At 39.6% G+C, this 27,036-nt stretch overlaps 1 protein-coding gene across 1 annotated transcript; it reads right to left on the reverse strand.

The window, feature by feature from the left end:
• Positions 1 to 304: 304 nt before the first annotated feature.
• On the reverse strand, positions 305 to 24,939 carry TMEM65 (transmembrane protein 65). Its single transcript, XM_009587841.1, has 8 exons — positions 24,840 to 24,939; positions 23,928 to 24,008; positions 8,763 to 8,807; positions 6,557 to 6,624; positions 5,193 to 5,247; positions 3,926 to 3,968; positions 2,806 to 2,911; positions 305 to 1,265 (listed from the first exon to the last, which is right to left on the reverse strand). Exons 1-8 carry the CDS (start codon positions 24,937 to 24,939, stop codon positions 1,170 to 1,172), a joined length of 594 nt encoding a protein of 197 aa, XP_009586136.1. The 3' UTR covers positions 305 to 1,169.
• Between the last annotated feature and the right edge of the window lie 2,097 nt (positions 24,940 to 27,036).

Consider the following 27,036-nt stretch of genomic DNA (forward strand, 5'->3'; position numbering starts at 1 on the left):
ATGACCATATAAAAAAAGCACAGTCACATGTGACTGCACTGTCAGATCTATAATACACCAAGTTAGACTGCAAAAATAAAAGGCAAAAAAGGAAAAAGGCCTCAAGTCTCCTTTTTTTGTTTTTTTACTAATTGTCTCACAGCAAAAAAGAAAAGTAGCAAAGGCTTAATCTTAAATACAAAGTTATAATCTGCAAATCAGGTCCTCTAATCCAGACTGATGGTATACTTTATTGTTTCAACTGAACCACCCATTACAAACTTGCAATGCCAGCACTCATTCATACCCTGAAGTGTTCCCCAGCCTTGTCCACCTAATCAACTATTCACACCTTATTTTAAGTAGAACAATTAAAAAAAAGCTGTTTGTGGTTTTGGAACAGTTGGCCTGAATTCTTTAATACCACACTCAAAAGTCAGGAAGACAAAATTTAAGGGTATTCTCAACTCAATTCCCAAAATATTCTTTACAAAGGAAAAAAAACCCGTGAATATGGAAGTACAGAAGGTGTTAAAACACCACTAAAAAATGGACTTGGTAAAGAGCCTACACTGGAAACACTTACCTTGTAAAAGCATTAAAATTATAATCTCAGAAGACAATTTAGAGACCCTTAATCAGAATTGTGAAAAAATGCAAACTAGACTGTCGTAGATCACTGAAATACCTAATCTAAAGGCAGTGCAAAACAATGGCCGGTGAGGGGGCAACCAGTCATCTTGCAAAGTGAGGGACTTCAAATTACTCACCACTGACCTCCCTAATAATCTGCATTGAAGGACCTGATGAACAGCAGTGAAATTTTTGTCATGCAATTACAACTGTTAAGCAACCAATATGCAACTCAAGAGTGATACTGTCATCCATGATGGATTATTAAAGTAATAATCCTTTAAAGAACAAGGTCAAAGGGGAAAGTGGTAAACATCAGTTGCCATAAGTGAAAACACTTCAAAAATTTACAATTAAATAAAAAGTTCAATGATATCTTATAAAAAGAAGTACTGAACACAAAGCCACAATAAATTAGTGTTTCCATAAAACAACATGCTGAAGGTTTTGTTCCCAAGTCTATACATTTTTTACCGTCTGTTAATTCCTAAATATTGACAGCGTAATTGAATAATTGAGGTACAGTAGTTTACATTTGTATATGTCTTGTAAAAAGGTTAATTTTTTTCTTCCAGTTTTTCTTCCTCATCGCCAAAGAACAACAAAGGAAACATTCCTAAAATGCAGCCAATGGTCACTCCAATAGCTTTACCCTAGAGAAAGGGGGAAAAAATTAAGTTTCTCACTGATCAGTTGTTACTCATTCGCTGTGTGTGCAACACAACCAGGAAAATGGACCCTTTGTTCTAGCTTTTGGTTGGGAGCCACATTTTTCTTAGCATGCACACTAGAAACACAATCTATGAGAGAGACACACAGATATGACAAGGTTAGAAACAGCGTGTGCTGTGATAAAAGATAATTTTATATAAAGAGGAGGGGAATGACCCATAAGGAGCTGCAGCTGTGGTAAGGGAGGAGACAGAGATTCAAAAGATTCATAGGATGGCTAGGAAGACAGGGAAGAGGGAAAAAAACCCAAAACAAAACCACATTTTAGGTGCAATTATAAATATATCTGCTTGCATCTGGTAATGCAACTTATCATCAAGGTCAGGAATGAGGAATTCCTTGGAAACATGACAATTTGCAAAGGCACAACGTGAAGACAACAAAAAAAAAGATTGGAAAACATTTCACAATTGACCTAGATGTAAAAAAGTCAACAGGAGAGGAAAGAAGAAAGGCAACATCCAAATCACATCACCAGCAGTAGGTCAATAGTTTTGAGAAACTCGAGACAGCGGGTAAAAAAGAAAAAATGCTAGCACACAGGCTAAGATGCTCAGAAGTCTTATCAGAAAAGTGCTGTGAATGAACTGCAGTGCAATGACAGGTTTTTGCCACAGACTCAGCTTCCACTGAGAAAACTCTTATGTTGGACAGACTAGAGGCCAGCCCACTGACCACATGCCAATTCTTCCCCGCTCAATGCTTTGATCTATCGCTGCTAAAAGCAGACCTTTTCCCCCCAGCAAGTGTTATTTCTCTTCCCTTAAATCTGCAAAGATATTTTTCCCACATGAAGGTTCATTCTGGCAAAGTGAAAGAAATATCTGTTTCATTACTCAGTTTCTTATAATCTGTTTCTTTAATCAAAATAAACTAACGCTCTCATTGCTGAAGTGGGACTGCTTCAAATGTTTAAATGTTAATTAAGTAATCATCCTAAAAATGAATCTGCAAGATGAGTGTCCCGTAACTGTAAACCCAGGCAGTGAATATTACTCAAATGCTAAAAGTTTACCCAGGGGAAAGTTAATTTCATATCCAAGCTAATTATAGAATATTAGAAGTGAATACATACTAGCACAGGTATATGAATAGCAAGGACTTGACAAAGAATGTACAGGAGCAAACTACTAAGGGGTCATAACTTTCAAACAAACGATCTTATCACAGTAGCCAGAGCTCAATCCAAGTATCTGCATAGCATACATGAAATCATTGCAGATACTATCCATGTTACTAGTCACTCGTGGCTTGTTGCATACAAAAAACCACCCAGGCCTGAAACAATCCAGTCTCATGATGCTCCCTGACATAGGCTCACGACCAAATCTTCCAGGAAATGTGCAAAATGTTGATGGTTGTTAAGTATTTAATGGCAAAAGTGACAAAAAGGATTTATCACATATTAGTTTAAACAAAAAAAAACTCCACGCAAACAGCGCCTACCTACAGGATACTCACCAAGTGTGCACTGAGACGCGTTTGCCACATATCAGCTTGTTTGGGTGTCAGATCAGGGATTGACAGACCCAGTCGTGAAGCTAAAGCTTCTACATAACCTGCAAGACTGGAAAAACAAGAAAACAAGAACAAACAATTTTGGATCTAACAGTATCTTCTAGTGAGGATTTTGAAATATTTGAAGCACTGAACTTAAAATGAATAGCTTTTCCTTCAGCATACTCATAAAGCCATCGAGAGGTAAATACGGGAAAGTGTTCAGACTTCTCATGGTCACATTTTGCAATGTAAGTTAACTAATTTTCTCACTGATTTAATATGCAATATTTCCAGAAAAACTTTATGCATTAAGACCAACTGGTGTGAATGTTATTGTACTTTTGCAGAGCTTGTAGGTAACCTTTACTGGAGAAAAGGTTACACACACACACGCGCGCACGTAAGTTAGTAATAAGCCTTGTAATTTGCAGAAAAAAAGTTAGAGGGAAAGTGGGAAAAAGAGGCACGACGGCTTTACTTTCAGCAGTTACTCAGAAATTTCCTTAAAAAAAATAAAAAGTCAGCTGCATCTGTTTATATCAGAAATAGGTATGCCTAGATCTGAAGACATTCCAGATATATATATATTTGTTTTATCTGAGGAGAAGGCAATGTCTTCATACCTAGGCATAACAATCTGAGGAGGTATATTCTATCACAGCAATATATTATATCATTTAAAAAAAAAGTATTTTTCCATTTTGTATTTTAATGAACGCACTTTTTGGAGAAAAAAATTCTAATACTTCCTTAAAAGCAAGCATTACCTACAGATTACACTGAATCAGGTTAAACACCAATCCCAGTTTTATCATTTAAAATATATAATACTGTAATAGCAGGAGAGTTTCAGAACTATGGCATTGCAGTTTTAACCTCGACAAGAACCACCTAATATTCCAACTTTTTCTTAGCAAGGACAGAATACATTTCTACAGTCATGCAGTTTACTGAAGCAAAATTCAAGAGCTAGGAAAAAAAAAAAAGCAATTTCAGCAGTTTGTATGTTTTACTTCAGTAGCACCAATAGCGTTTGCAAGAGAGGAAAAAAAAAATATTCTTAATACAAGTTCAGACGTACCCCAGTCCAGCTAAATCTGAAACAAGGTTTCCCAAAGCTGCAGCTGGAGGGAGGAACAGGGAAGAGAAGGGGAGAAGAAGGTGAAGTATTATTTTAATTACAAACAAAATCAACCAGCTCCCCTCCCCATCCCCCCAGTGACCCTTCTCAGTATATATAGCATAGAAGACTAGAAGCAAGTTTCTTTTATTTTAGAGTTTTTCTTCTGACCCTATTACAGTTTGTAGTAACAGCAGCAGACTAACAATAATAGGAAGTGTAACTTTTTCTCAACTTGCATGAAGAAAACTTCACAAATACAAAAACACTGACACCTGGAAATCAATGTAACAACTTTTCAGGTCAGAGTTAAGCATGGCCATGCGTGGTTGCCAGTTTCATACAGCTAATGCTGGACACCAAGCAAGGCCTTCCAGTGCCTGAAGGGGCACAGGAGCACTGGAAATAGAAGGAGCTGTTACTCACGTATGTAGCTTTGATAAATATTTCAACATATCCATAAACTGTGTCAGTTTAGGAATAAATACTGTATGTATGACTGAATAAAGTTATATGCTTAAAATACATGATTTCACAGCAGATCTTATTGAGATAAGCTTGCTTGTGACTGTCTTGCATTGCAACAGAGGGCTGCAAATTTCCAAATGATTAACTTGTTCTGCTATATACATTTTCATTTGAGCTTTCTGCATGCTTTCGAGCAATGCTGCACCTGCAGTTGGTGGATCCACGAGCAGTTTTTTTTTTTCCTCTGACACTGCAGAGTCACCAAAGCTGTGGAGCAGAGCTTATCAGTTTTGGCCCAGTGCAGGAGCAGGGTGGGTGCTCAGCCTTCCCGTGCTATCGCACGGAGGCAGAGAAGCCACCAAGAATACCGGCCAACACAGTAAAAGGACACCAACACCGATCTTCGCTTAGCACTGCAAGCAAACAGCAACTTACAAATACGTACATACACATACATAAATATCACACCCTAGGGAATTTAGAGCAGTTCCATTACAGAAATGCAAATACACTTTCGTAAGTGACCCAGGATTTGAACTTTTAGATTAAAACTGACAACAAGCATTTCAAAAGCTATTTGAACTGAAATTCCATTTCTGCAAATGGAGGATGCCCTTGCTTCAACCATAGGTTGTTTCTTTATTAGGAAAGGCAGCTGCAAGACCAAGGAAGAGCCATTTCCAACCCTGTGGCCCACTTTCAGCCTAAAATATAGGAACATGCCATATTAGTCTACACATACTGCATTTTTATTACTTGCCTGCCATAGTTGAAATTCCTAGGACAACTCCAATTGACAACTCTATTTGGGTTCCCTGAAAAATAAGAGTTTTCCCATTATTTGAAGGATTTGGAGTTAAAACAGATCATATTGATTCAACTGCCAAAAGCATCGCTTACTGCTTGTTTATATTCAGATTGAAAGGATAAATGGACATTACTTCTACTAGCTCTACACAGCTCCTACCCTCGTAGCATATGTATTTCCCCCTAGGACAAGAGCCTACTTCTGATATTCTTTTAGTATTTTGTATTGTTTCATAATGGCCACCTAATAGACAAAACTGTAATCCCTATCTCTGCATACCATTTTCCCCACTGTAATTCTTAGCTGAATGCACAGCTCTGAACACAAACTTCTACAAATACTGAGCAAACAAGTAAAACACAGTATTGTAGCTCCTTACTTTTTCAGTTGAAGAAACAAAATCACAGTGAACTGCACGATGAAACAGCAGTACATGGTCCAAAGATGAGAGACAATGTGCATGAATTAAAACAAGACATGTTCCAGTTAGATATAGGAAAATGTTTTCCACTGTGAGGACAGTCGACCAGACAGACTGTGCAGTCTCTGCCCTTGGATCTTCACAAGGCCCACAGGATAAAACCATGAACAACTTCATCTGACCTTACAGCTGACCCTGCACTGAGTAGGAGGTTAGACTAGAGACCCTGAGAAGGTCCCCAGCAGGAGCAAGACTAGAGACTTAGGGGGGTTCTGAGGTCCCTTCCGACCTGAATTCCCACCTTAATCCCATGATTAAGATCACACTCTCAATGATAATTCTACACAAGGAACAGTATCTTTGGCCTTTATCCATCTTCCTGTTCCACTAGCCCATTTCATCTTCCAAATGGACAGGAAAATATCTCAACAGTGTTACTCAGAAATGCCAGGCTACATTAAGTACAAATCAGCATGAGCACTAACATTGCCTGCATCACTCAGAACAAAGGAACCCATCAGTAAAAACCCTGAAGACCTATTCATCAACACATTATAATCACATTATCATCAGTTGGTACAAAAAAAAAAAATGTATCGACTACATGATCGTAAATGTGTCTTGCAGCACAAATTAGGAGAGGGAAAAAAAGGAAGCCTCTTCTCAGTTCAGTAAAATTAGTTACAATACTGCCCTTCAGAAGGAACAGCACTCCTCTGCATTCTGCAAAGGCTGAATAGAGCATGGACATTTTCTTTAAAAAAGAAAAAATTAAAATAGAAATTAGTGAGTTGATACTGAGGGAACAGTCTTCCTGAAGCTCTCATTTACTCATTTAGTACTTGAATAATATGAATCTTACTGACTTGATCAATGAATTAAATAATGAACTTACCGCAGCAATCATAATTGCGTTATCCAAAAATCCAAACCCTACAAAAGGTAATGCATTGTGGAAGAACACTAAAAGAAATAAGTAACAAAGAGAAAATAAATATTTATAAGAGAGTTCCCTAGTTCACAGAACTACTGAAATGTCAGTCTAATACTGCCTTTGAGAGAAACAAAGACAACATATGCAAAATCCCTTTCCTACTACTTCTATTAGTGACCTTTTATTTCTGGCAGGTTTCGTAAAACCCTTTCCTACATATAAGTGTTACTAATGGCTTGCGAAGAACCAGTTAAACCAACTTACTCTTTGCAAATACCTGTACAATTTTGGATGGAAGCCACTTATGCCTACTACTGCATAAGAGAAATATTTAAAACTACACAAACTTTGATACTATTCACAGTCCTTCCAACCGATGTTGCAGTATCACTGAAGATCGCCAAACTATCTCACCAGACTCCCTTTATTCTTCTCTTGCTTGAAATAAAGCCCCTTCCTCTGCAAGTCCCTCTCTACTCCTGTGCAAGAGCTCCATCTTCTTCATGCATTCCTAAAAATTTATATTTTAAGAGTACTGCCTGGAGCTAGGCAATTCTTATCAAAACTCCTTCAGCTAAATCTGCAAATGCTAAGGTGGTTTTCACTAGTGTGTCATACAGCGTTACGTATCTCACTATTAAACCCAAACTTCTGTATCTTGATTTTGTTTGGGCATTATGATGAGGAAAAGTTAGACTTGAAGCTGCTCCTCAATACATTAAGAAATCAAGTTCCACCTTTTGTTTCATGCATTTTTTCTTTTCACTCCTGAAACTCCAAGTAAACCCTATTTGAAAATATTTTCTATTGCACGAACTTGGAACATGCTGGTCTGAATAATTTCTAACAAGCACAGTGCTACCAAATCATTCCTTTTTGTCCCGCTCCATGTTCTCTCTCAAGTTTTAGTTTGTAAGCTTCTGATGGAGATAGGATTGAATTTGCACAGCATTGCCTCCAGCTGAGTTTCAAGGTGCTAGCATCATAAGACTAAATACAGAACCGAGGACAGGCTACATGCATAAAATACAGCTTAGAAAGTTAGAACTTTTCATTTTTTTTAGCATTTAAAATGCATGAGCTATTTAGGGTTTTTTCCCCACTTCAGATGGGACCAATAATTTCTATATTTTATAAACTTAGAGATGCAAACATATGAAGAGGGAAGAAAGAAGAGTGCACAAACCTCCCAGTCACGTGAAAAGAAACTGGTATGAGTCCCTTTTGGGTTTACCTCTCGCAGACAGCATGAATCCATGACCATATAAAAAACAAAGCCACACTCAAGAGACCTTTCATGCTCAGGTACTAGAACGCGTTTGGACTTCTATAACTACTTTGTAAGAACACACATACCTTCTTGAATGCACAGCTAAAAGACTAAAGCACAGAATGTATGAAATTTTCCAATATTTTTTTTTTTTTAAACCACCGCAGGACAAAAACCCCAAAAACATAAATAACAAAAAAGCACACAGAGATGCCTAGTATTTTCAAAATGTGTGCACCAAATTCTAGAGCTGCGAAGGGAGCTCAAATTCTTACCGAAGTTGACAGAATTTTGGAATCCATGGAGTAAACAGAACCCCAGGGACCAAGCAAAAAAAAACCCAAAGAAAAATAAGTGTAGATACCTACAATAGGAAAATATTTAACAAAATACGTTTGCTCACTGACAGAGTTTTAAAAAAAAAAACCACCACAAAAATACACTGATTTGGAAGCAAAATCAGAATTTGAATGACCATGGTATTATAAAGAATACCAAATCTATTTCCAATTTCTCTGCAATTTTATCCCACTTCTCAGTCCATTTAAAATATATGTGACCAGAAGCAAGTCAATAGTTTTAAGCTTAAACCCAAAAACTCCCACAAGGTAATGCAGCATCAACATCGCTTGGCTTACAAAAACAATGTTTGCTGCTGGCTTTGAACAGCATAGTCTCATTTGGGCTTTCTGTCCTACTTTCACTAAATAGTGCACATTCTCCAGCTGAGGTGTTACGAAATAAAGAAGGCAGGTGACTGCTGGTGCTTGCTTTGGTTTTCTGTTACTCCATACAACAGGGATGAGGACAGACCAGCACTTGTAGGAGAAAGATGAAGCAATTCAAAGACAGACTGCACAAGTACTGAACCACATTCAACAAACATTCTTCTTTTACCATGTTTCAGTTGTCCTGGAGATGGTGGTGCAACCTCCAACTTCTCTAGAGAAGTCAAAATGAAAGGACACAGTTAGCTAGTTCATCACAAATCCAGTTTATTACATTATAAAGTGTATACCAAATTACTAGCAAGCAAAAAAGCAGTTATGTTATTTAGCAGCTTTAAAATTTGAAGAAAAATGCTTCACATCTACTTTTTTATTATTTTTACAAAAGATAACACGATATTAAAAGCCACACAGCCTTAGAATGATATTACAAGATTAAACTAGTATAGTGATTATGCAAAGTAACAGCATACATTAGAAGCAGGTCAATAGCCATCTTTATTACTGAAAATTAGAAAAACACACTAAAATTAGAAAAAACAGGACATCTAAAGATAATTGTGTTTTATTATTTGTTTTTAGAGGTCCTCTGAGGGTGGATCAGACAACCTGCTTTCCTCCAGAGACAGTCTGCAAAAAAACCCCTACCACTTCTGTTCTAACAGAAGGCATCTTTCAATAACTAATGTGAGAATAAAAGAAAAATACTATGATGACATTAGAGACCACTGATTTCAGTAGCAGCAGATCAAGTTTGGTCATTTGGTGCATGTTTCAGCTATCCTGGCATCAAACCATTAAGAGCTTGGAAGGGCAAGGACGTCACTCCTGAACCTGACAGAGTACTCTATAGGAAGCTAATGCAATCTATCAGAGGTGATGCACAGAACACAGCAGCAATAGCTACCCATTTCACAGGAGCAAGGGAAAGAAAACAAGGTACTTTTTTAGGCTTTTGTTGGTTTGGGTTTTTGGGGGGTGGGGGTGGGGTGTGTTTTGTTTTTTTTAAAATGTGGATATTGAGCATAAGACCCCTTCTTAAGGCAGAAAAAAAAGTTGCCCCACTATCTTCCAGTATTATGAACCCTGAGCTTTTGAGAAGTTGCTTCCATACTTGTGATTAGGTAACTTCCATGGGCAAAAGTAAAAAACGGTAAAACATGAGAGGAGCCTACAAACTACCCCAAGTATCCAAATTTTACTTGGGGCAGCCAAGTACATGAAAAGACAACACTACAAACACAGGCTGTGAATCATTTGAGCGTATGTCTGAACTGTGCAGACTAGAGTATCCTTGCATCCAAGTCACTCCTATATTCAAAGCTATTGTAAAGGAGAAACCAAAATATTCACTTAAATTAACCGGGGGAGGAGAAGGGGAGAAGATTAGACCATAACACCAATATTCAGCCAACCAGGACACTGACTTCCAAAATAATTTCATTAATTTAAGGTCTATAACAACATTCAAGCTTTAGCAGTTATTGAAGAGCTGCTTCTTCCCTCTGCCCAACAGATAAACTACCTAAGCTCTACAATCACCAGTTGTACTCATCATCCAAGTGGGAGAAGTACTGCCAAAATACTACAGAAATAAAGATTCCCTCCCCCCCCCCTAGAAAATGCCAAGGAATTCACAGATTCAAACCTCAGGTTGGAGGAGGAACAAAAGAACATCCCATGGTAAACAGAGGGGAGCCCTGGAAGAGCCAATCTTCCAAAGCAGCAGGCGTCACTGGTGCCCAACATTAGCCAGAAAACGTTAGACCAAAATTTTCAGCATGTGTTCAGGAAAGATGGGACCGAGGGCGGGACCCATTTTCCCAACACAAACCTCTCCTGCGCTTGTCTGCATGGGGTCTCCCTCCATCCTCACAGATTAAGCAAAGCTTTTACAGAGCATGGAAAAAAGAGAGCGCTGTCTGTATACACCAGTACTGCCCTTTCAGCAGCTTTTCTCAGAGACAGCAAATCCGTACAACACTGGGGAAAATCAGAGCCACTCTGAGCCAAAGAGATTAACTGAGGCCCCAGTTTCCAAAAGCTTTAGATGCCCTGGGGGCGGCCAGGCAACCGAAGCCAGCACTATCACAATCCTGATGAAGCTTTCCTAACCTCCTCTTGCTCCCTCCTGCTGGATGCCAGGGAGAGAATGAAAACCCAAAATCACGAATTCAAGCACAGGAGGTCACAGAGAGTGCTGCCCTCCATGGCGTGCTCTGACGGGAAGCTATCACACCAACCAGCATGGTTCCTTGGCTTCATGTGACACTGCCACTGAAACCGTCCCCACTGAAGTACCATCTATTCTTCAAGTCTAGTTCTCCATATACAAGGATTTAATGATAAAATGCTGTAACAGCATACATAAACTTCCAGGAAACACTCTATTTACGTCTGAGGAAGACTTCATAGTTTGCCCTGATTGTATCATCCAGTTAGTTAATTTAGATAATTCCCAAGTGAAGTATTTTGGGTACCACCACATTCGATAGAAGACTATTCGGTTTGTCACACAATACTACAAAGCTCTAGAACACCAGCCTTGTGGATTTAACTACAACTGGTGTTTGAATTTGATAGCACATGGCAGTCTACATAATTACACTCTATTCAGTGTAGCCAGAAAGCTAAAAAACAGTGCATAATCAATTTTAGAAGCTTATTACCAAAAGGAGGAATTGAGGACAAGCATTTGGTAGGAGAAAAAAATAATCTTTTACATCTATGAATAACGGGAGTTTCAAGACACATTAACTAAAAAGGACATAAACCTCCTCCTTTAGAGCATAAATCAAGGACTATTTTGGGTTGGTTTTAAAAGGAGGGAGGCTGGGGGAGACTACTTTGCGGGTACAGGAGAGATGAGTTAGTGCAAGATAGAGGGACACAGCAAGGGATCAAATATAAGCGAAAATTACTTCATCACTGACATAACCTGTCTTGGTGGTGTGGGATTGTGCTGGTTTGGGCTGGGGTAGAGTTAATTTTCTTCACAGTAGCTAACATGGGGCTATGTTTTGGATTTGTGTTGGAAACAGTGTTGATAACACAGGGATGGTTTCGTTACTGCTGAGCAGTGCTTACACAGAGCCAAGGCCTTGTCTGCTTCTCACACCACCCCACCAGCGAGTAGGCTGGGGGTGCACAAGAAGCTGGGAGGGGACACAGCTAGGACAGCTGACCCCAGCTGACCAAAGGGATATTCCATACCATATGATGTCATGCTCAGCACATAAAGCTGGGGGAAGAAGGAAGGAAGGGGGGGGACATTCGGAGTGATGGGGTTTGTCTTCCCAAATAACCGTTATGCGTGATGGAGCCCTGCTTTCCTGGAAATGGCTGAACACCTGCCTGCTGATGGGAAGCAGTGAATGAATTTCTTGTTTTGCTTTGCTTGCACGCCTAGCTTTTGCTTTACTTATTAAACTGTCTTTATCTCCACCCACGAGTTTTCTCATTTTTACCCGTCCAATTCTCTCCCCCATCCCACTGTGGGGGAGTGAGCCAGTGGCTGTGTGGGGCTGAGTTGCCGGCCGGAGTTAAACCAAGACAGGGATTCCTGCTAAATACCCATTTTATGAAGCAGGGCACCTAAGGTGCTTCAACAACACTAGGGCAATCAAACATTAAAAGAGAAGTTCCTAAGAACAGCATGATGGCACCATGCTCTGGAGACCAGACCGTTCTAGTCCAGCCATAGGGAACTCTTGTGTAGGTAACAGCGTCTTCCTGCCGCATCCATAAGAACTTTCTTTTTTATATGAGAGTCTTGCTAAACCCATAAGGAAGCGTGCCTGACATACAGCTTCCCTCATCATTTAGATAAAAATTGATCTGGGAAAAAAAAATCTGGGATCACATGTATTAATGAGATAGGGATAGGAGAAATCTGACAGAAGATGATCAGATAACTAAGTGCAGGTCAACCCTGCTCACAGAGAGGGTAGCTCCTATCCTCTCTGCCTGAGCCAGGACACATCTCTAGAGAGGACATCTAGTCCCACCCTGCTCAAAGCAGGGCCAAATCAGACCAGGTTGCTCAGGATCTTGTTACACGGTACCTGCAGGACCAGGCTCAAGGAAAAAGCTGTCCTCTGTGGAGCACCAAAACAAGCCTTTAAAAACAAAGAAGACTTCACCGACAGCTGAAGTACGCTCTGCCACTGTGAGGTACAGAGCACTGCCCGCTACGGGGAAGGGGGCTGGACCAGCTCAGCTCACTTGCAGAGGCCAAGGCTTAGTTTAAAGCTGGGACACTGGGAGGAAAAAAAAGAATTAAATCAGAGAGAATTAAATAACCACTGTTGCATGAAAGCAAGTAACCTTTTTACAGAATCACTTCCAATACCACATCTTTAAAGCATAACATAACTTTAAAACTCTGCAAGACATGAAGGCACCAGGGGAACACATCTCTTGGAGAGCCAAGAAAAATTCTTTAAAGCAATTTTTTAAAACTCTAGATAGCAAAATGTATTTATTCACAGGAAGTTCTTCTATTTGAATTTTCAAGGCTTAGCAAAAAACCAAGAAAAAATCTTCAGAGAGTACAGCAAAGGGAACATGCCCTTCGTTTGTTTTACTGGAGGGAAAACAAAAATCCAAATTGCAAAATGCCCTTTCAAGAACTGAATTCCGTCAGAATCCAACAGTTCAGAGTTTAAATGTCTGGGAAAAAACCCTAAAGTACTCCAGTATTGCATTTCACAACAGCCATTCACCAGCTCATCCTGTGCCATAGTGCTGAATAAGAATTCATCTAATCACAGAAGGAATAAAATGAAATGGCAGAGTAAGGAATACTGCTGTTTTCTAACTGACATTCATTACCATAAATGAAGTTATAAACCAAGGTTCAAGTGCAATACAGGTCATGAGCCCTGAATTAGCAAAGCTTGGGGAGCAGAAAAAAAAATTTAACTGCCTCTTAAATCTGTTCTTGATCTTTTTTGAATTTACAGTATCACTTTTTTGCTAACTAAACATTTACTTTTTTTGTTTGTTTGTTTTAAACCTAGATAGAACCCAGAGGAGGCATATAAAACTGTCAACATAAATAATACCATTAGCCACAACTTGGCCTAAATTAACTCTGCCAATTGTAGCCAATTTACACCAAGACAGTACTTGCAATTTAGTTTTAAGATTATTATTCTTAGCTGACATAAACCCCAACTGACTAACAAGTAATGGGGATGCATTTATTCAGACAGTTGGTTAAAAAAAAAAAAAAAACCAAAACCAAACAACCAAAAACCAGAAAGCTGTCATCACCGGTTTTTTGAATTATCAATTTTTTAAGAACTGGCATACAAAGGAACTTGCAAGCCTAAAGGCACGTATTATTATGTTTTGTTCAAATTGCAGCTAACACTGCCATAAAATTTTATAGCTCTATCTGTTACTGTCACTCAGGGGCAGGAAACACATAACAGTGATAACAGGTACTATGGCCAGGGCTACCCTAGGAAGATAAATGCTACAGCTGAGTATTGTTAAATCTAAGACAAGAATATGAGCAGTGTTTTATAGATTTTTAAATAGTGACCAAATTGTTAAGATTAATGATTTAACAATGACTATCAAGAAGGTAAGGAGGAGGAATATTAATAATCTAGGTCCATTATAACCTTATTGTAGGCTCTGAAGGTTAAGTGTCTCATCCGGAAGTTACAGAGGGTTTTGTCTCAAATGCATCAGTGTTTCCTCCAAAAAGCCTGTCCGGGTCACTTCAGCAAATCATTCAGATACACACCACGGAGACAGCAAGGGCTTCACTTGCACAGAACAAGAAATCAAAGCAATTGTTGTGTCTATGAAAAAGAGGTACTCCTGTACATGTGAGTTCATAAGAGAATCTTTATCCGCAAAATTCGTGATTGGAGCCTAGAAACGAGATGTGTGTTACTGCTTTGTTCAGTATCTAGAGATGGAACCTTAAGAGTAAATTCTGACTATGATGTATGAGTTCATTCACAGAATAAGCTCGTAAGGCACATCCCCATCCCCCTTTGTTCCTCCTCAGTTTTTCTCGAGGTTTTAACAAAAACTGCAAAAACCTCAGTACATACAGCAAAACTCAAAATTGAAAAATCGTGTCCATTGATCTTCAATTGGGTTCCCTTAATATTCCAGATGGGAAAAAACAACCCACGAATTGACAGCAAAGAAAAAATTCTGCATCATTTGTTATAACTCACAAATGGTTTCCTGTTACTACAGTAATTAAGGCATGAAAGAATGCTGACTCGTGCAGTGCTAAATATAAACTTGGCTGTTAGCCCACTCAGTCACATGCACCCAGGAAGGGAAAGCTGAGCAAAGCATTATTAAGAGATGAATAGACAGCGGACATGATAGAATAATTTCTCTGCTCCCCCTGAAAAGATAACTATGTCCAAACAGATATTCTGCATAAATAGGACACTATGGGTATTAAAGACCTTTTTTATACTCTCCGTTAACGATGTAGAAAATTACACAGTGATTACATTCTGTCTCCCTCCCTGAAAAACCTTGAAGTAGCAGAAGATATTATCATCTTTATTTGAAACTACTGTTATACCTAGGGGACCAAGCGCTGAACAAGCTTTGCAAGAATGCTGGTTGCTCCCCGGTTCTCTCCTGGCATCAGCCAACTAATTCCCTTCAGAACAAAACCCAGGAGTGATTTCAGGAATAGTTCACTCCCAGGATCCCATCCTAACAGCTGGGCAGCCTGGACATCTGGGCCCCAGGACAAACCCAGGGCTAAGTGCAACATACAGTGGATGCAGGAAGCCTGCTCCAAAGGAAAAAAACCACCCTATGATTGGGAATATAACTACTCTGTGCCACCTCACCTAGTGGTCAGTAGTTACTCCCTAGAACAGATGCATTTAGCAACAGAAACGTAAATTATTTCTCACCAGATGCGGGACAGTGTAGGTTTAAATATCACAGAACTTACTTTCAACTTTATCTGCAGTGCTTACTGGAGGTTCATCATCAAATATTGTGAGTGTACAATACACTTATCCTATTATCCCTTCCGAAAACGTGATACACCATTCATATCCTTTTAAAGATGTTTAAGAAAACACAGAGACCTAAGGTCGAAAACCTGACCAGGAATCTAGGAGAAAGCATAAAATGCAAACAGGTATCCAGAAATCCAAATCACCGTCTTCATCATTAAGAGTTTTTTTCCTGATCTAATCCAATTCTCTATCAGTGCCTTATAAACTTAAAGGTCAGCTTTCATGTCCACTCAAGCAAAATAGGATTTGCAGTGATTGGCTTAACAAGGTCTCAATCCGCAGCTGAAAAAAAATACAAATAAGATGCTTGCCTCAAGATTCAGGAGGGTTAATCAGCTAAAATGAAAACAATGCAGAAAGGACTTGCAGTTTGCAATAAAGATGCAGGGTAAGGATAGAAATACAGAGTTTGAGCTGTCTCCTTCAGAGAGAAACGGAAAATGTCAGAAAAACAGCTGAAGTATTTGTATAAAAATGCTGGAAACATGGTAACATTGATAGGAGATTGAACAGCAACAATAACGTGGTATTCTGATCTGTGCATTCCAGAAGTGAATGGTTATATATTATTTAACAAAAAAATAAAAAATAAGAAGGTACGTGAGTGCTGCCAAGAAATAAGCTGGCTGTAGCAATTCCCTGATGGGAGTGAGCCATCCACAGAGTCAAAAACTCTCTGCCTCAAAAAAACAAAGTAATACCCATCATCCCAAATGGAGGCTGGCTCTTCTTTCCCTCCTCACCCTCTTCATTTCAACGCTTGGGGACTGCAATGAGTCCGCAGGAGCTAGAGGAGGGACACCTTCTAAAGGCATAGCAAACTCTTCTACCTCTGGATGAACGAATCTTCCCCTAGGATTATTAACACACCCTCCCCATTAGCTATGGAAAAAACCAGGTAAGTACTTCAGACTAACATTAGAGTGGAATTAATCTCACCCAAATATATTCATCTAACCATGTTTCAGTAAGATGAGGTGTTGGCACCTCTCTGTCAGCACTGATTTTTCTTGGGCCTCTCTGGTTCAAGACAAGTATCTATCAATCATTTCACCGGTTTGCAGCTGAGCAGAGCAGCAACTCAGCAACTGGAAACAAGTAAGATCACAGTATCCATGTATTATCCGGGTGTGACATTAGGTTTTCGGCTGTCCTCTGTAGCAGGTTCATGTGAGAGGATAAGCAAAGCAATGCTGTGGGACACCACAAAAGATTTGTTAACAAGAGTTATCGGAGCTCTGCGCACAACCAAAGAGATCTGATCTAGTAGAGGGCTTTCACCACCTTTCAATAGGAAAGCATTAAGCATCACTGATGCCGACATATTAGTGCTCATGAAATATCTAGGGAGGTGTATCAATAATTATAATATCATTTATTTAACGATGTTCCCCCCAGGCCCTGTTCTTAAAAAGAAATCTGAGAAGTTGACAGATTATTTTGTTTATTCCCACCCCTCCTCTCCCTTATGCCCTTCTCCCACCTGCCCAAAACCACACTTGTCTCCCCTGGAAAGAAGGGGGGTAAAAACAAAAAGGTAATTTACGAAGACAAGGGAGCAGCATTGGCTTTCAAGCCCAGGGGCATGATTCTGTTGCTCACAGCCAGCAGCACAACCCCTTGGAGGTCAAAGCTCACTGATGACGGCCTTTGCAGCACCTGGGGGAACAGGGACACTCTCTCCTGCACTGCCCTAGCACTAAACAGAGCATATTAATAACATGGGGTGCTTGTGTCTTGTAGCAGCAGCAGCGGACCAGGTCCACACTACACTCACTGGCTTTTTCCTACACACTTACTGTTTATACTGTCATTCTCAGGCACAGAGTGTGAGCTTTTGCCTTTTGCAATACCCAAGGGTCTTGAAACGAGAAAAAGTGACTTTGTTAGTATCAAGAGAGATGCATAGCAATGCTTACTGTAAGAACAAATCCAAGGCTGGCAAGAGCAGTGCTTCCCGCAGCCAATGGTACCAGCAGCACCTGTACTCAGACTGCAACAACCCTGCCAACAGCCACCACCACGTGCAGGCAGTTACAGCAGTGCAGTAGCACCTGGAGGGCAACTGGTAAATTTGATGGGTTTGGTGGGATTTTTTTTTTCTCCCCTTTTAAGAGAACTCTGCTATGATCTTTACAGTAAGCTGAAGACATACTGCTATTAAATCACAAACCATTAAGTATCAGCCTTTTCTTAAGCAGAAAGTTTCATTCCCTGCCCAAGGATAACCTTGGAAGCAAGTAAGACTGCAGAAATAAGCTTCTCTGAAATAATTTTAAATGCATACAGAGTTTATTGCTTTTCATCTCAGAATTTAGACAGCTACCCAGAATCAGAGAGACAGAGCGGACAGATAAACTGAACAATGCTCAAACATTTTGTTACAGACTCACATTAAGCGTAATCACATTCCCAATTTTTTACTGCATTGGGGAACTAAAAAGGATGAGCTCCCAGGAAGTCCTTAAGAAACTATTCGTACCTGTCACCAAAAAAGAACACCGTAAGAAACCACTGACAATTTAAGTTCCAGCCATAAATTACACTCAGATAATTTGTACCTCTCTACATAAATGCCTAATGAATACAGAACGCAGTAGCAATGAAGTTATTAACTCTTAACCTACTGCTAGAGGTAGCGCAGTAGATTCATCACTTGGGTACCTTTCTTCTTCCCTTCCACACATAACTTAGCAAAGCCTCTGGCTGCATTTATGAAACTAGTCAGACTTCAACATCTGACTCTCTGCACAGTCAAAGCCAAGCTGTAATGTCAACTATCTTTGGCAAACAGCTGCAGGAATGAATATTATATGATATAATGTAAAAATAGATAAAATACACTTTACATGGAACTTTACCTCAAAGTGTTTTCTTTTGGCTTTTATGTTATAAGAATATGGAATATCTGCTAGGTTGTTATGCAGCTGCATTATTTAGTAATTTATTCTGCACATGAATTTTAAGTTCCACTCAAAAAATTCACTCTGTTCATGAAGATGATCTGAAATTAGTAAGATTGTTGATTTTGTAAATTAAGTCATATAAATAAGAAGAAGGAGAGGACAAAGACTACTGGGCTCTAATCTTCCTATAAGTGAACAGTTCTGACTAAGTTCACTTTTAACTCTTTCAAGCAATTGTTTTTATTCTGCAAAACAAAAAAGGAAAATTCTGGTCAGAGTTTCAGCAGCCTTTGGTTAGCACGAGCCTTCCCTTGGGAGGATTAACTAGCTCAGTTGCAAGAGCATCTCTGCAGCTTCCAACTGCAGAGCTAACACAAGCTTCAGCCCATGTCACACCACTGCAAGTCACTGCTGTGCACACACTCCCTCTAAAGCTGCTTCGGGACCTCTGCTCTATAAAGTACCACACATCTGATCCGTTTATTTAATCCCAATGTTGCTTAATCTTCCCATGAAAATACCCAATGCCAGTTTATGCAAGACTGGGTTCCGCTACTTAGCAGAGTCTTCATTTTTCAACTTCGCACATTTTCCCGTTTCTACTGCTAGTTTTTTTTTACCTGTTCCTTTGTCAGTTTCAACTGTGAGCACGCAGCAGACTCCTATAAGCACTGAAATTACATGCTCTACCTCCAGTTCTGCTAAATCAGCTTGAGAATTATTAAATTACAAACACAAACCCACAGCTAAATCCAAGGTTTTCTGCACACATAAGCCTGTTTTGTTTTCTGCATGAGAGGAAATATGGAATCTCATCTAACACTTTTCCCCTTGGCAGTGGAAAGTATGCTGTGGCACTAGTGTATTGCCTGCACCAGTGACATACCTCTAATGACAGTATTTACTGGAGACCTTAATTAAATTTGCACTCCTACAGTTTTTTTCATGCTGTGCAATGGGGGCTGATCTCAGTGTGCCTCCAGCATCCTTCCCTCCCTCATTCTCAGCTGCTTCTCCAAAATCTGGGCAATATTTACACAGCCTCTTCTCCAGCAGCGAGAAAGGGGATGGATTCAGGCTGAGGATGCCTTTTGCAGTGCTGAAGCAAAGCGCTATGTGATACAGGGCGGCAGCCACTGATCCCAGAAGGAGTAATCCCGGATAGAGTGCCTGAGGAAAGGAGAAGAGAGACAGCTCCCTACTTAGTCACAAGAGGAATTTTGAGGTCAAAAATGCTCCCAAATATAATTGCAAGTACTTGACAATACTAAAAAAGTAACCTGGGAGATTAAAACAGTATTGCTTACTAGTGCAAGTCACCAAATATGCTGTTTGTGACACAGAGGGATCCCAGAACAAACTCCCACCTGAGGCACAAAAACCCTCATGGCACTTCCCATGAGGAAACAGGAAAGGCAGAACCTTAGGTCAAATACAAAACTGTACCTTGAAGTGATCTAAAGTCATGTTGCTGCTGCACGGGTGATTCGATACTTTTCTTTCTGTTCCTAAATTCCCTCCTTTATTCTAGCACTTGTGTTCAGCCAGGCGTAGAGCCAGGCCCAGAGAAGAACGGCAGTGCTAGCATGAGAAGCAGAAACAGGACTTGCACACCCAGAGGTTTTTGGGGCAGGGGGGACAAGAACAGGACACTCCCTTTGCACAACCTGCGTGAAGCCAACAGTAAATCTGCACCATAGAGACAAGTCACATCTACTACACATCAGCTCATCCACAGCTCATCTGTGCATGCTCTTATCCCACAGTGGGGAAGCCATCTGAATGTTTTTCCTCCATGGCTGGGAAGGAATAATTAGTGAGCTTTTTTTTTTTTTTTAAACTGAGCTTTTACACAAGGTCAGACATAAGTCGCAGTAAAACTCAGCCATATTAGTCTCCAACTGCAAAGCCTGAAATAAGCAGCATCTGGAAACAAGGCTGATACAGTAAGTTCCTAGCATCCAACCCAGAGAAGTAAACCAACAGTGAAAACATTACAAATCCAAAGACTTTTTTTCTTTCTGATAAACCAGATCCAATGAATGAGTAAACAAGTAGTCACATATACTTCCCACCGAAACCAGTCATCATCTTTGACACGGGCCATTTGTGCTGTATCACAACCACAAACACACCTTTGTTATGCTCCTTCTGTTCAGGGAGAGGGACACAGAATCACAAGAAGTCTGTCTGACATTTTCAAGAGGAAAAGGTCACCAGGCTGATTATAACACCACTGCCACTTTTGCAGCTACCTATTTACTTTACTACATGAAATACTGTAAAATAGGCAATACGAAAATTGATGTTGGGGGGAATTTCAAGCTGCTCTCCCACCTCTTCTCTCTGGCAAAAAACTTTATTTATTAGGCATGATGGCTGTGGATCCAGCTGGCAATTCTTACATCTCTTCATCTTGAACAAAACAGTTAATTTTACATTTGTAACATTATGTATTTACTTGTGCTTTGTAAAAATCAGCCCATTGCCAGGACTTAATGAAGCAAAGAAACAGCTGGATTGAAAGGCTATTTGCAATCTGAAAATACAAGCTGATGGTATTTAAAAGAGCAGCTGGCTAAAGAAATTGGTTTGTTCCATGCACATTTCTCTCCACTCTTCCATGAAACCCAATAAAGCCAATAAAACACAATTTCTACCCATCCAGATTGCCATGAAAGATGGGATAATATCCTAATGGAGACTGACGATTCACACTTAGTGTAAGATGGTTACAGTGAACTGGCCAGCAGTAAGAGATGGATCACTGCATAGAGCCAAAAGCTATCAAGAGCAAGTGACTGAACGCCATGAACAAAAAAGTTATTGCAACAGTACAGTAACCAGAAACTGATCATGTCCAAAAGAAAAATGCAGCAGGTCAAAATGCAACAATTACCTGTTGGTTGACAGCAAGCATTTGGAAAATACCAGAGCTTTGTGGCAACACAACTATACATCAACACACCCTGAAGCAGACAGACCTCTGTCCATGGCATGGACAAGAATCACATACTGTGTCCTGTGTCTCATCCTAACCCTGCCTGAAGGCTTCCCAGAAGTTTTGAAAGAACTGCTGGTCTCCCACCAACAGGTCCCAGACTATGTCTGAGAAGTGAGCTTTGGGAACCAAAGCCTGGGCCACCGCTAAGACCCATGTCCCTGGCTCCTCTCAGTTCAAGTTGGCCTCACTGTAGAAGCCTTTTTCTCTCAAACTTTCCCACTCTTTTTGAAATGAAGAAAAGACTTTAAGGCTTCGTCCTTCCCCCAGGTCACGCAGGAGCCTTCCACCAGGATCACTGCCAAATGGTAAGGCAAGTTTTAATTCTGGAAATGCTTATGCTCCTATCTGACATCCTAAAAGCTACAAAGTATTTAGCAAGCTTATTGAGGAAGGGATTTACCCCTGGATACAAGTGGTAGGAGAGAATAAAACAAGCCACTTGTTCCTTATGTCTGCTTTAATGCAACAGGAGAGTTGCCATGGAATATGTCCCACCTCCAAACGCATAACATTGTAGTCTTCAAATATGTTACTATTTGCTCTTTTTATTATCTAGAGAGAAATGTGTAAGTTTAAAAAAAATTACCTGTTGGAACTTGCCAAAAGCTAAAGCATGTCAGTTTGTCAAAATTAAAACACCCTCAAAGAATACCCAAAAAGCAGTGAACATGATGAGCCCATCACAAATAGAAACCAGCAAATTATGCAGCAAAAAAAATATAGCAAGGAGCAAGTATCAGTATGTATTATGGCTGCTAGGGTGGATACTTTATTAATAATTAACATAAAAGTATCTAAGAATCCAAAGCAAATGAACACTGGAAAAAACAGCTGACTTCATATCCCGCAGTTTTGCATGAAATATGCACTCTGCTGGGTTAAAAACAGTATTTTGTGGGCTTTGCCTCAAAAAGCTCCCCATGTTTCAGAGGAAGCAAGGGTTTCGTTTCAGGCATGAGTTAGTCACATCCCAAAAATTCCAAGGGGCAGGTTCGATGTTAAAGGAAGTTCTCACACACAGCAACAAAATGGAAACAAGAACATGTGCTTTCAGGTTTTTGCTAGTTTAAGGAGAAAGAAAAAGGGGAAGGGGCATAAGACAGCTCACACACACAAGTTCATCTTTCCCCAGTCTGAGACATTTCTTTACCTAGCAAAAAAAACCCCACCAACCAAAAAAACCCAAAACAAAACAAAACAAAAAAACCAAACCAAAAACAAAATCAGCACCAGAGAGATCCAAGACAGCTTCCTTAAATACTCTGTTTGCATAATATACTTATCTCAGTTTTTCCATTTACTCTTTCTTTTTAGAAAAGATTTTCTGCTGGAGACACCAGCTGCCTCTGTAGTTCTGTATTTGGATAGATTAAATAATAAATAAGGCTGACTAAAGCTAGGAATTTTCAGTTGAATGAGTAAGCTTTAAATAATTTCTTTCTTAAAGCAACTCGTAGACTTCCATTTTCTTTTAATTTCGATTACACACTGAAACAATAACTCTATATTTACAGAATAAATACGATCCATTTCATTCATGCCTATTACATGGAGATCTAAGTGTTTCTAATCTATCACTCTGAAAGGTTTAAGTTGCATTTCAAGTGATCCTTCCTAAAAAGGCCTAAATCAAAAGCACCCCTCGTACCAGACAAGATAGCTAAAAGGAAAACCTGTCTCCTGATAACTATAAAATGTATTATTTTAAACAAGACATACACAATTGAAGAACAATGGCTCAAGGTATTTTTTTTTTAAACTCATGATTTAAAAAATGCTCATGCATGACAACTATTTTGCACACATCACATGCTTAAACACATGCAAAAGACGGAAAACAAATCTTAACTGGAGCAATCTTCTATTTTACCTTTTCTAACACATTAGTTGCAGGGAAGAGCAAAGGCAGCTAACTAGATAATGGTTAGGGTTATTATGTAATATTATTTCTGCATTATGTTTGGACCACGTAATTTAATGCACAGCACTTTACTAGGAAAAGGCATAAGGTAGATGACACTGAGCTTCAAGCAAATGAAGCTGTTTCACAGACTAAAATCTCTGGTCGCGTAATATCTAGAAACTATGGTATAGCTCAGGAGAGGTTCTGCAAGATCAGGACTTGAAACACTTCTTTGGTCACCTTAAGAGTAAGTCCACGAAGTATTACAGGTATCACTGAAATTCTTGAGACTGAAGGCTTTATATTAATATAAATAAACAAAAACTGTGTACTTTTATTTCTTGTAGCAATACATGCCAACTGCATCAAAACAAGCAAGCAGGAAGTCTGTCAAACCAGCAGCCTGCTGGCCTTATGCAATGCCACCTCTTAGCAAACACACTTTTTTGTTTGTTGGGTTTTTGTTGGGGTTTTGTTTTGTTTTTTTTTTTTACTGTACCAAAAGTACTGGTCGTCTCTGGTGATACTACCTCCTTCGCTGGCTTCTCAAGTGGTACCAGTGGTTTAGGATATCTGGATGCTACAACGAGTTTTAAAAAGCAAGACAGCAATAAGTCATTATTTAAAATCTTCCAATCAACACTAGAGTATCCACCAGCAAGGAAAGAGCCTTTATAAACACTAAGACAACTGGATTTCTCTAGGTCTTGCACCAGTTCCACTTGAATGTTTGCAGGCTCTCCTCTGCAAAAACATACGGCAAAGTTTCTGCATTTAAACAGAGAACTCAGACTAGAACCCATTTTAAGTTATATGAGCAAGTAAAATTTCAGGATATGGAAGAAAACCAAACCACAAGAGCAAAACCTTCTAACACTTAAGTAATACATGCAAGGCCCTGTCCCAAAGTACCATCTATATTAGCACAAATAGAATAAGCCTCACAAATGGAGTTTAAAGCAGAAAAAGTATTACCAAATTTATTCAAAGTTAAAGTTTTATGAAAATTCTTCTATATAGTTAACATTTCCATAAGATACTATGCATGTATTGAGATGACAACATGATGAAAAATTCAACTTCCCCAAGCTACCCAAATTTGCAGTTTTGTTGTCACTTAAAAAAGGAAGTCCAAATAAATCATACACAGTTGAAATAAAGCTTAAACATGACGGAGCACTGCAATAAAGACATGCAATGTCTGATTGACTAATGCAACACAGTAAGTGCTAGTATGAACAATGAAAATAGAGATTTTCTACTGCCCAAGAGTGCATTTTGGAGGTGAGGTTTTGTTCATGCATTTTTTGCTTTGGAGTTTTGGGATTTGGTTGTGGGTTTTGTTGGTTTTGGTTTTGTTTTTTTAACGACACTTTCACTTCTGAAAGGTTTCTTAGGGAATGGGGCATACCTCTCAGTAGGACTTCAGAAGTATCAAATCTCTTAACTAAGGCACCGCTATGCAGCACCCAGACCTTCCCACGCACTTTGTCAGCATAACGGGCAACCATATTCTTGAGACAGGATGTAAGAAAAGAGAATCTAAAAAAGAAAAATTTAACTGGATTTCATAAGTGAGAATCCAATCTAGTGATAAAAAGGGGGTAGAACTGCCATCTCTACCTGTTACTCGAGAGTAGCTGCAGAGTTCACTTGATCAACCAGCCTGATCCTTGGTCACATTATCTACGTAACCACTGAGAGCTGTCAGCAGAGTAAGAACCCAGCCTCCCCCGGCCAGGCTTCGTCCCAGCTCCCTGAAGAGGGCAAAAGGCAGAGCCCTGCTCTTTAACAGCGAGGCCTGGGAAAGCCACAGCAGGTTTATGCATCAAGTATTCCAGATATAGAAGCATACGACTGCTAAGGGGCTGAATGTAGCTTATTTCTCCCTCTCTTCACCAAGGCTTAAGAAAAATAGGTGAGAGCAACTAGAAAAATATGTAACTCCTATTCCTTGCTCCTTCCCCACTCCCCCCGGCAAAATGGTAGCAATTTCAAGTAAATGGCCAGGATTTAATATTAGCGTTAACTAACACTTAGGGTTCGAAGCCTTTTATAATAGTTTACTTTATCACAGGTAATAAAATATTCAGCATTACATAGATGATCACCATTTGAAAATAGAACAGTTCCATCTGTAGATTTTAAAGAAAATGACCAATAGAATCTGTGTAGCCTTCTTCCTTCCGCACTCTGCCTTCATGAGAGGGCTCAATGATTTGGAAAAGGAAAAAAAAATTTTAGAAGCAAAGAGAGAAGTAGTACATGTTTCCATCTGAAACGTAATATTCCTTTTATCACTGAGTATTTTTGACTCAGCAGTAAGATTAGCAATAGTCCTGGTGTATGCTGTGATGGTCTAAGAACACAAAGGGACTGTACACGCGCGCAGGCTGGTACGAGTTTGTCATTTTGCCAGCTTGATGGGGCACTTCAAACTTCCAAATTAGACACTTGCCAGCAGCCTGCCAGAAGACCTTTTCCTAGAATAGCAATCAAACACTAGAGTTAAAAAACAATTTCTTGACTTAGGTCACAGAAAGGGAGAGGTAGATGATCTTTCTCCACACACAGCTCAGAGTTCACCTGTGTACGTTGGGCCTGCAGAGGAAAGAGGGAGAAAGAACCGTCCCCACCAGATGCCGTCGTACCTGCCAAAGCACACCATTTCCTTCTTCTCCCCGCTCAGTGTCTCTTGTCCTCCCAAGAAACCTCACACTTCCACTGTGAAATCACTCTTTAAACAAGACCAGTAATTCCAGAAGGATCGAATCATGCTTTGTTGAGGTAACACAGATTAAGTTCTACCAAAAAGAGGTACTAAAACCTGCGTGGTATCTAAACCACCACAGCAAATGAACTGGTTTGTTTGTATTAGCAAGAAGCATCTGACTCATGCAACAAAAGGAATCTTTTCCACAGGAGATCACTTTCCGAGTGCCTAAAAACCTCAGTGAAATCTGTTTGGTTTTGATGACATTTGCAGTCCTATGAATTAACTTTTTTTTTTAAAGTTGTGGAAGTAGGGGCATCTAGGGTCTAACACTCCCTAAGCTATTCCAGTAAACTAAAGAGTTCATAAATTTAACACAAGATCATAAAACAGAGATGTTTCTTCTGACACCAAAGTAAGATTTCACCCAACAATGGCTAAAAGCTTGCAAATTCCCGCAAAAAGATCTTGCCCCAGCTGACAGCTCTATTGAACGCATGGAGGTGGTGCCCTTTACCCATAGCACTAACATTTTTTTTTTTAAACAAAGACAAGATGCAGTAACTTGAAGTTACGAACATCTTTTGATCAGAATGCACCAGTTTGGTCAGATTATTTATTAAACCATGTTATGGTATGACATACCAGTGCCTTCAAAGAGAATCTAGCTAGAGACTGCGTTCTCCAAGACCTGCAAATTAAACCAACAAAACTAGCTGTCAAGACTGCATGGGTCCGGGTTTTTGCATGTTTTCCAGTTAATACACAACCTCAGCAGGCAGCAAAACAAGCAACTACACTTCAGAAGGCCTTTTATTTAGTGATCACATCACAAAAGCTTTCCATTTAAAATATAAAATGCAACTTGGTGCTTTCAAGGAACTGTGTTCAATGT

Source organism: Fulmarus glacialis, unplaced genomic scaffold (genome assembly GCF_000690835.1).
Source record: "Fulmarus glacialis isolate BGI_N327 unplaced genomic scaffold, ASM69083v1 scaffold6191, whole genome shotgun sequence".
NCBI classification, from domain to species: Eukaryota; Metazoa; Chordata; class Aves; order Procellariiformes; family Procellariidae; genus Fulmarus; species Fulmarus glacialis.

Coding starts and splice junctions, on each gene's coding strand:
- TMEM65 (XM_009587841.1), bottom strand. CDS start 24,939: ATGGTTGCCCGTTATGCTGACAAAGTGCGTGGGAAGGTCTGGGTGCTG. Junction 8,808..23,927: donor AGAGACGACCAGTACTTTTG/GTACAGTAAAAA, acceptor TGACTTCTCTAG/AGAAGTTGGAGGTTGCACCA. Junction 1,266..2,805: donor CGCGTCTCAGTGCACACTTG/GTGAGTATCCTG, acceptor CCCTTTCTCTAG/GGTAAAGCTATTGGAGTGAC.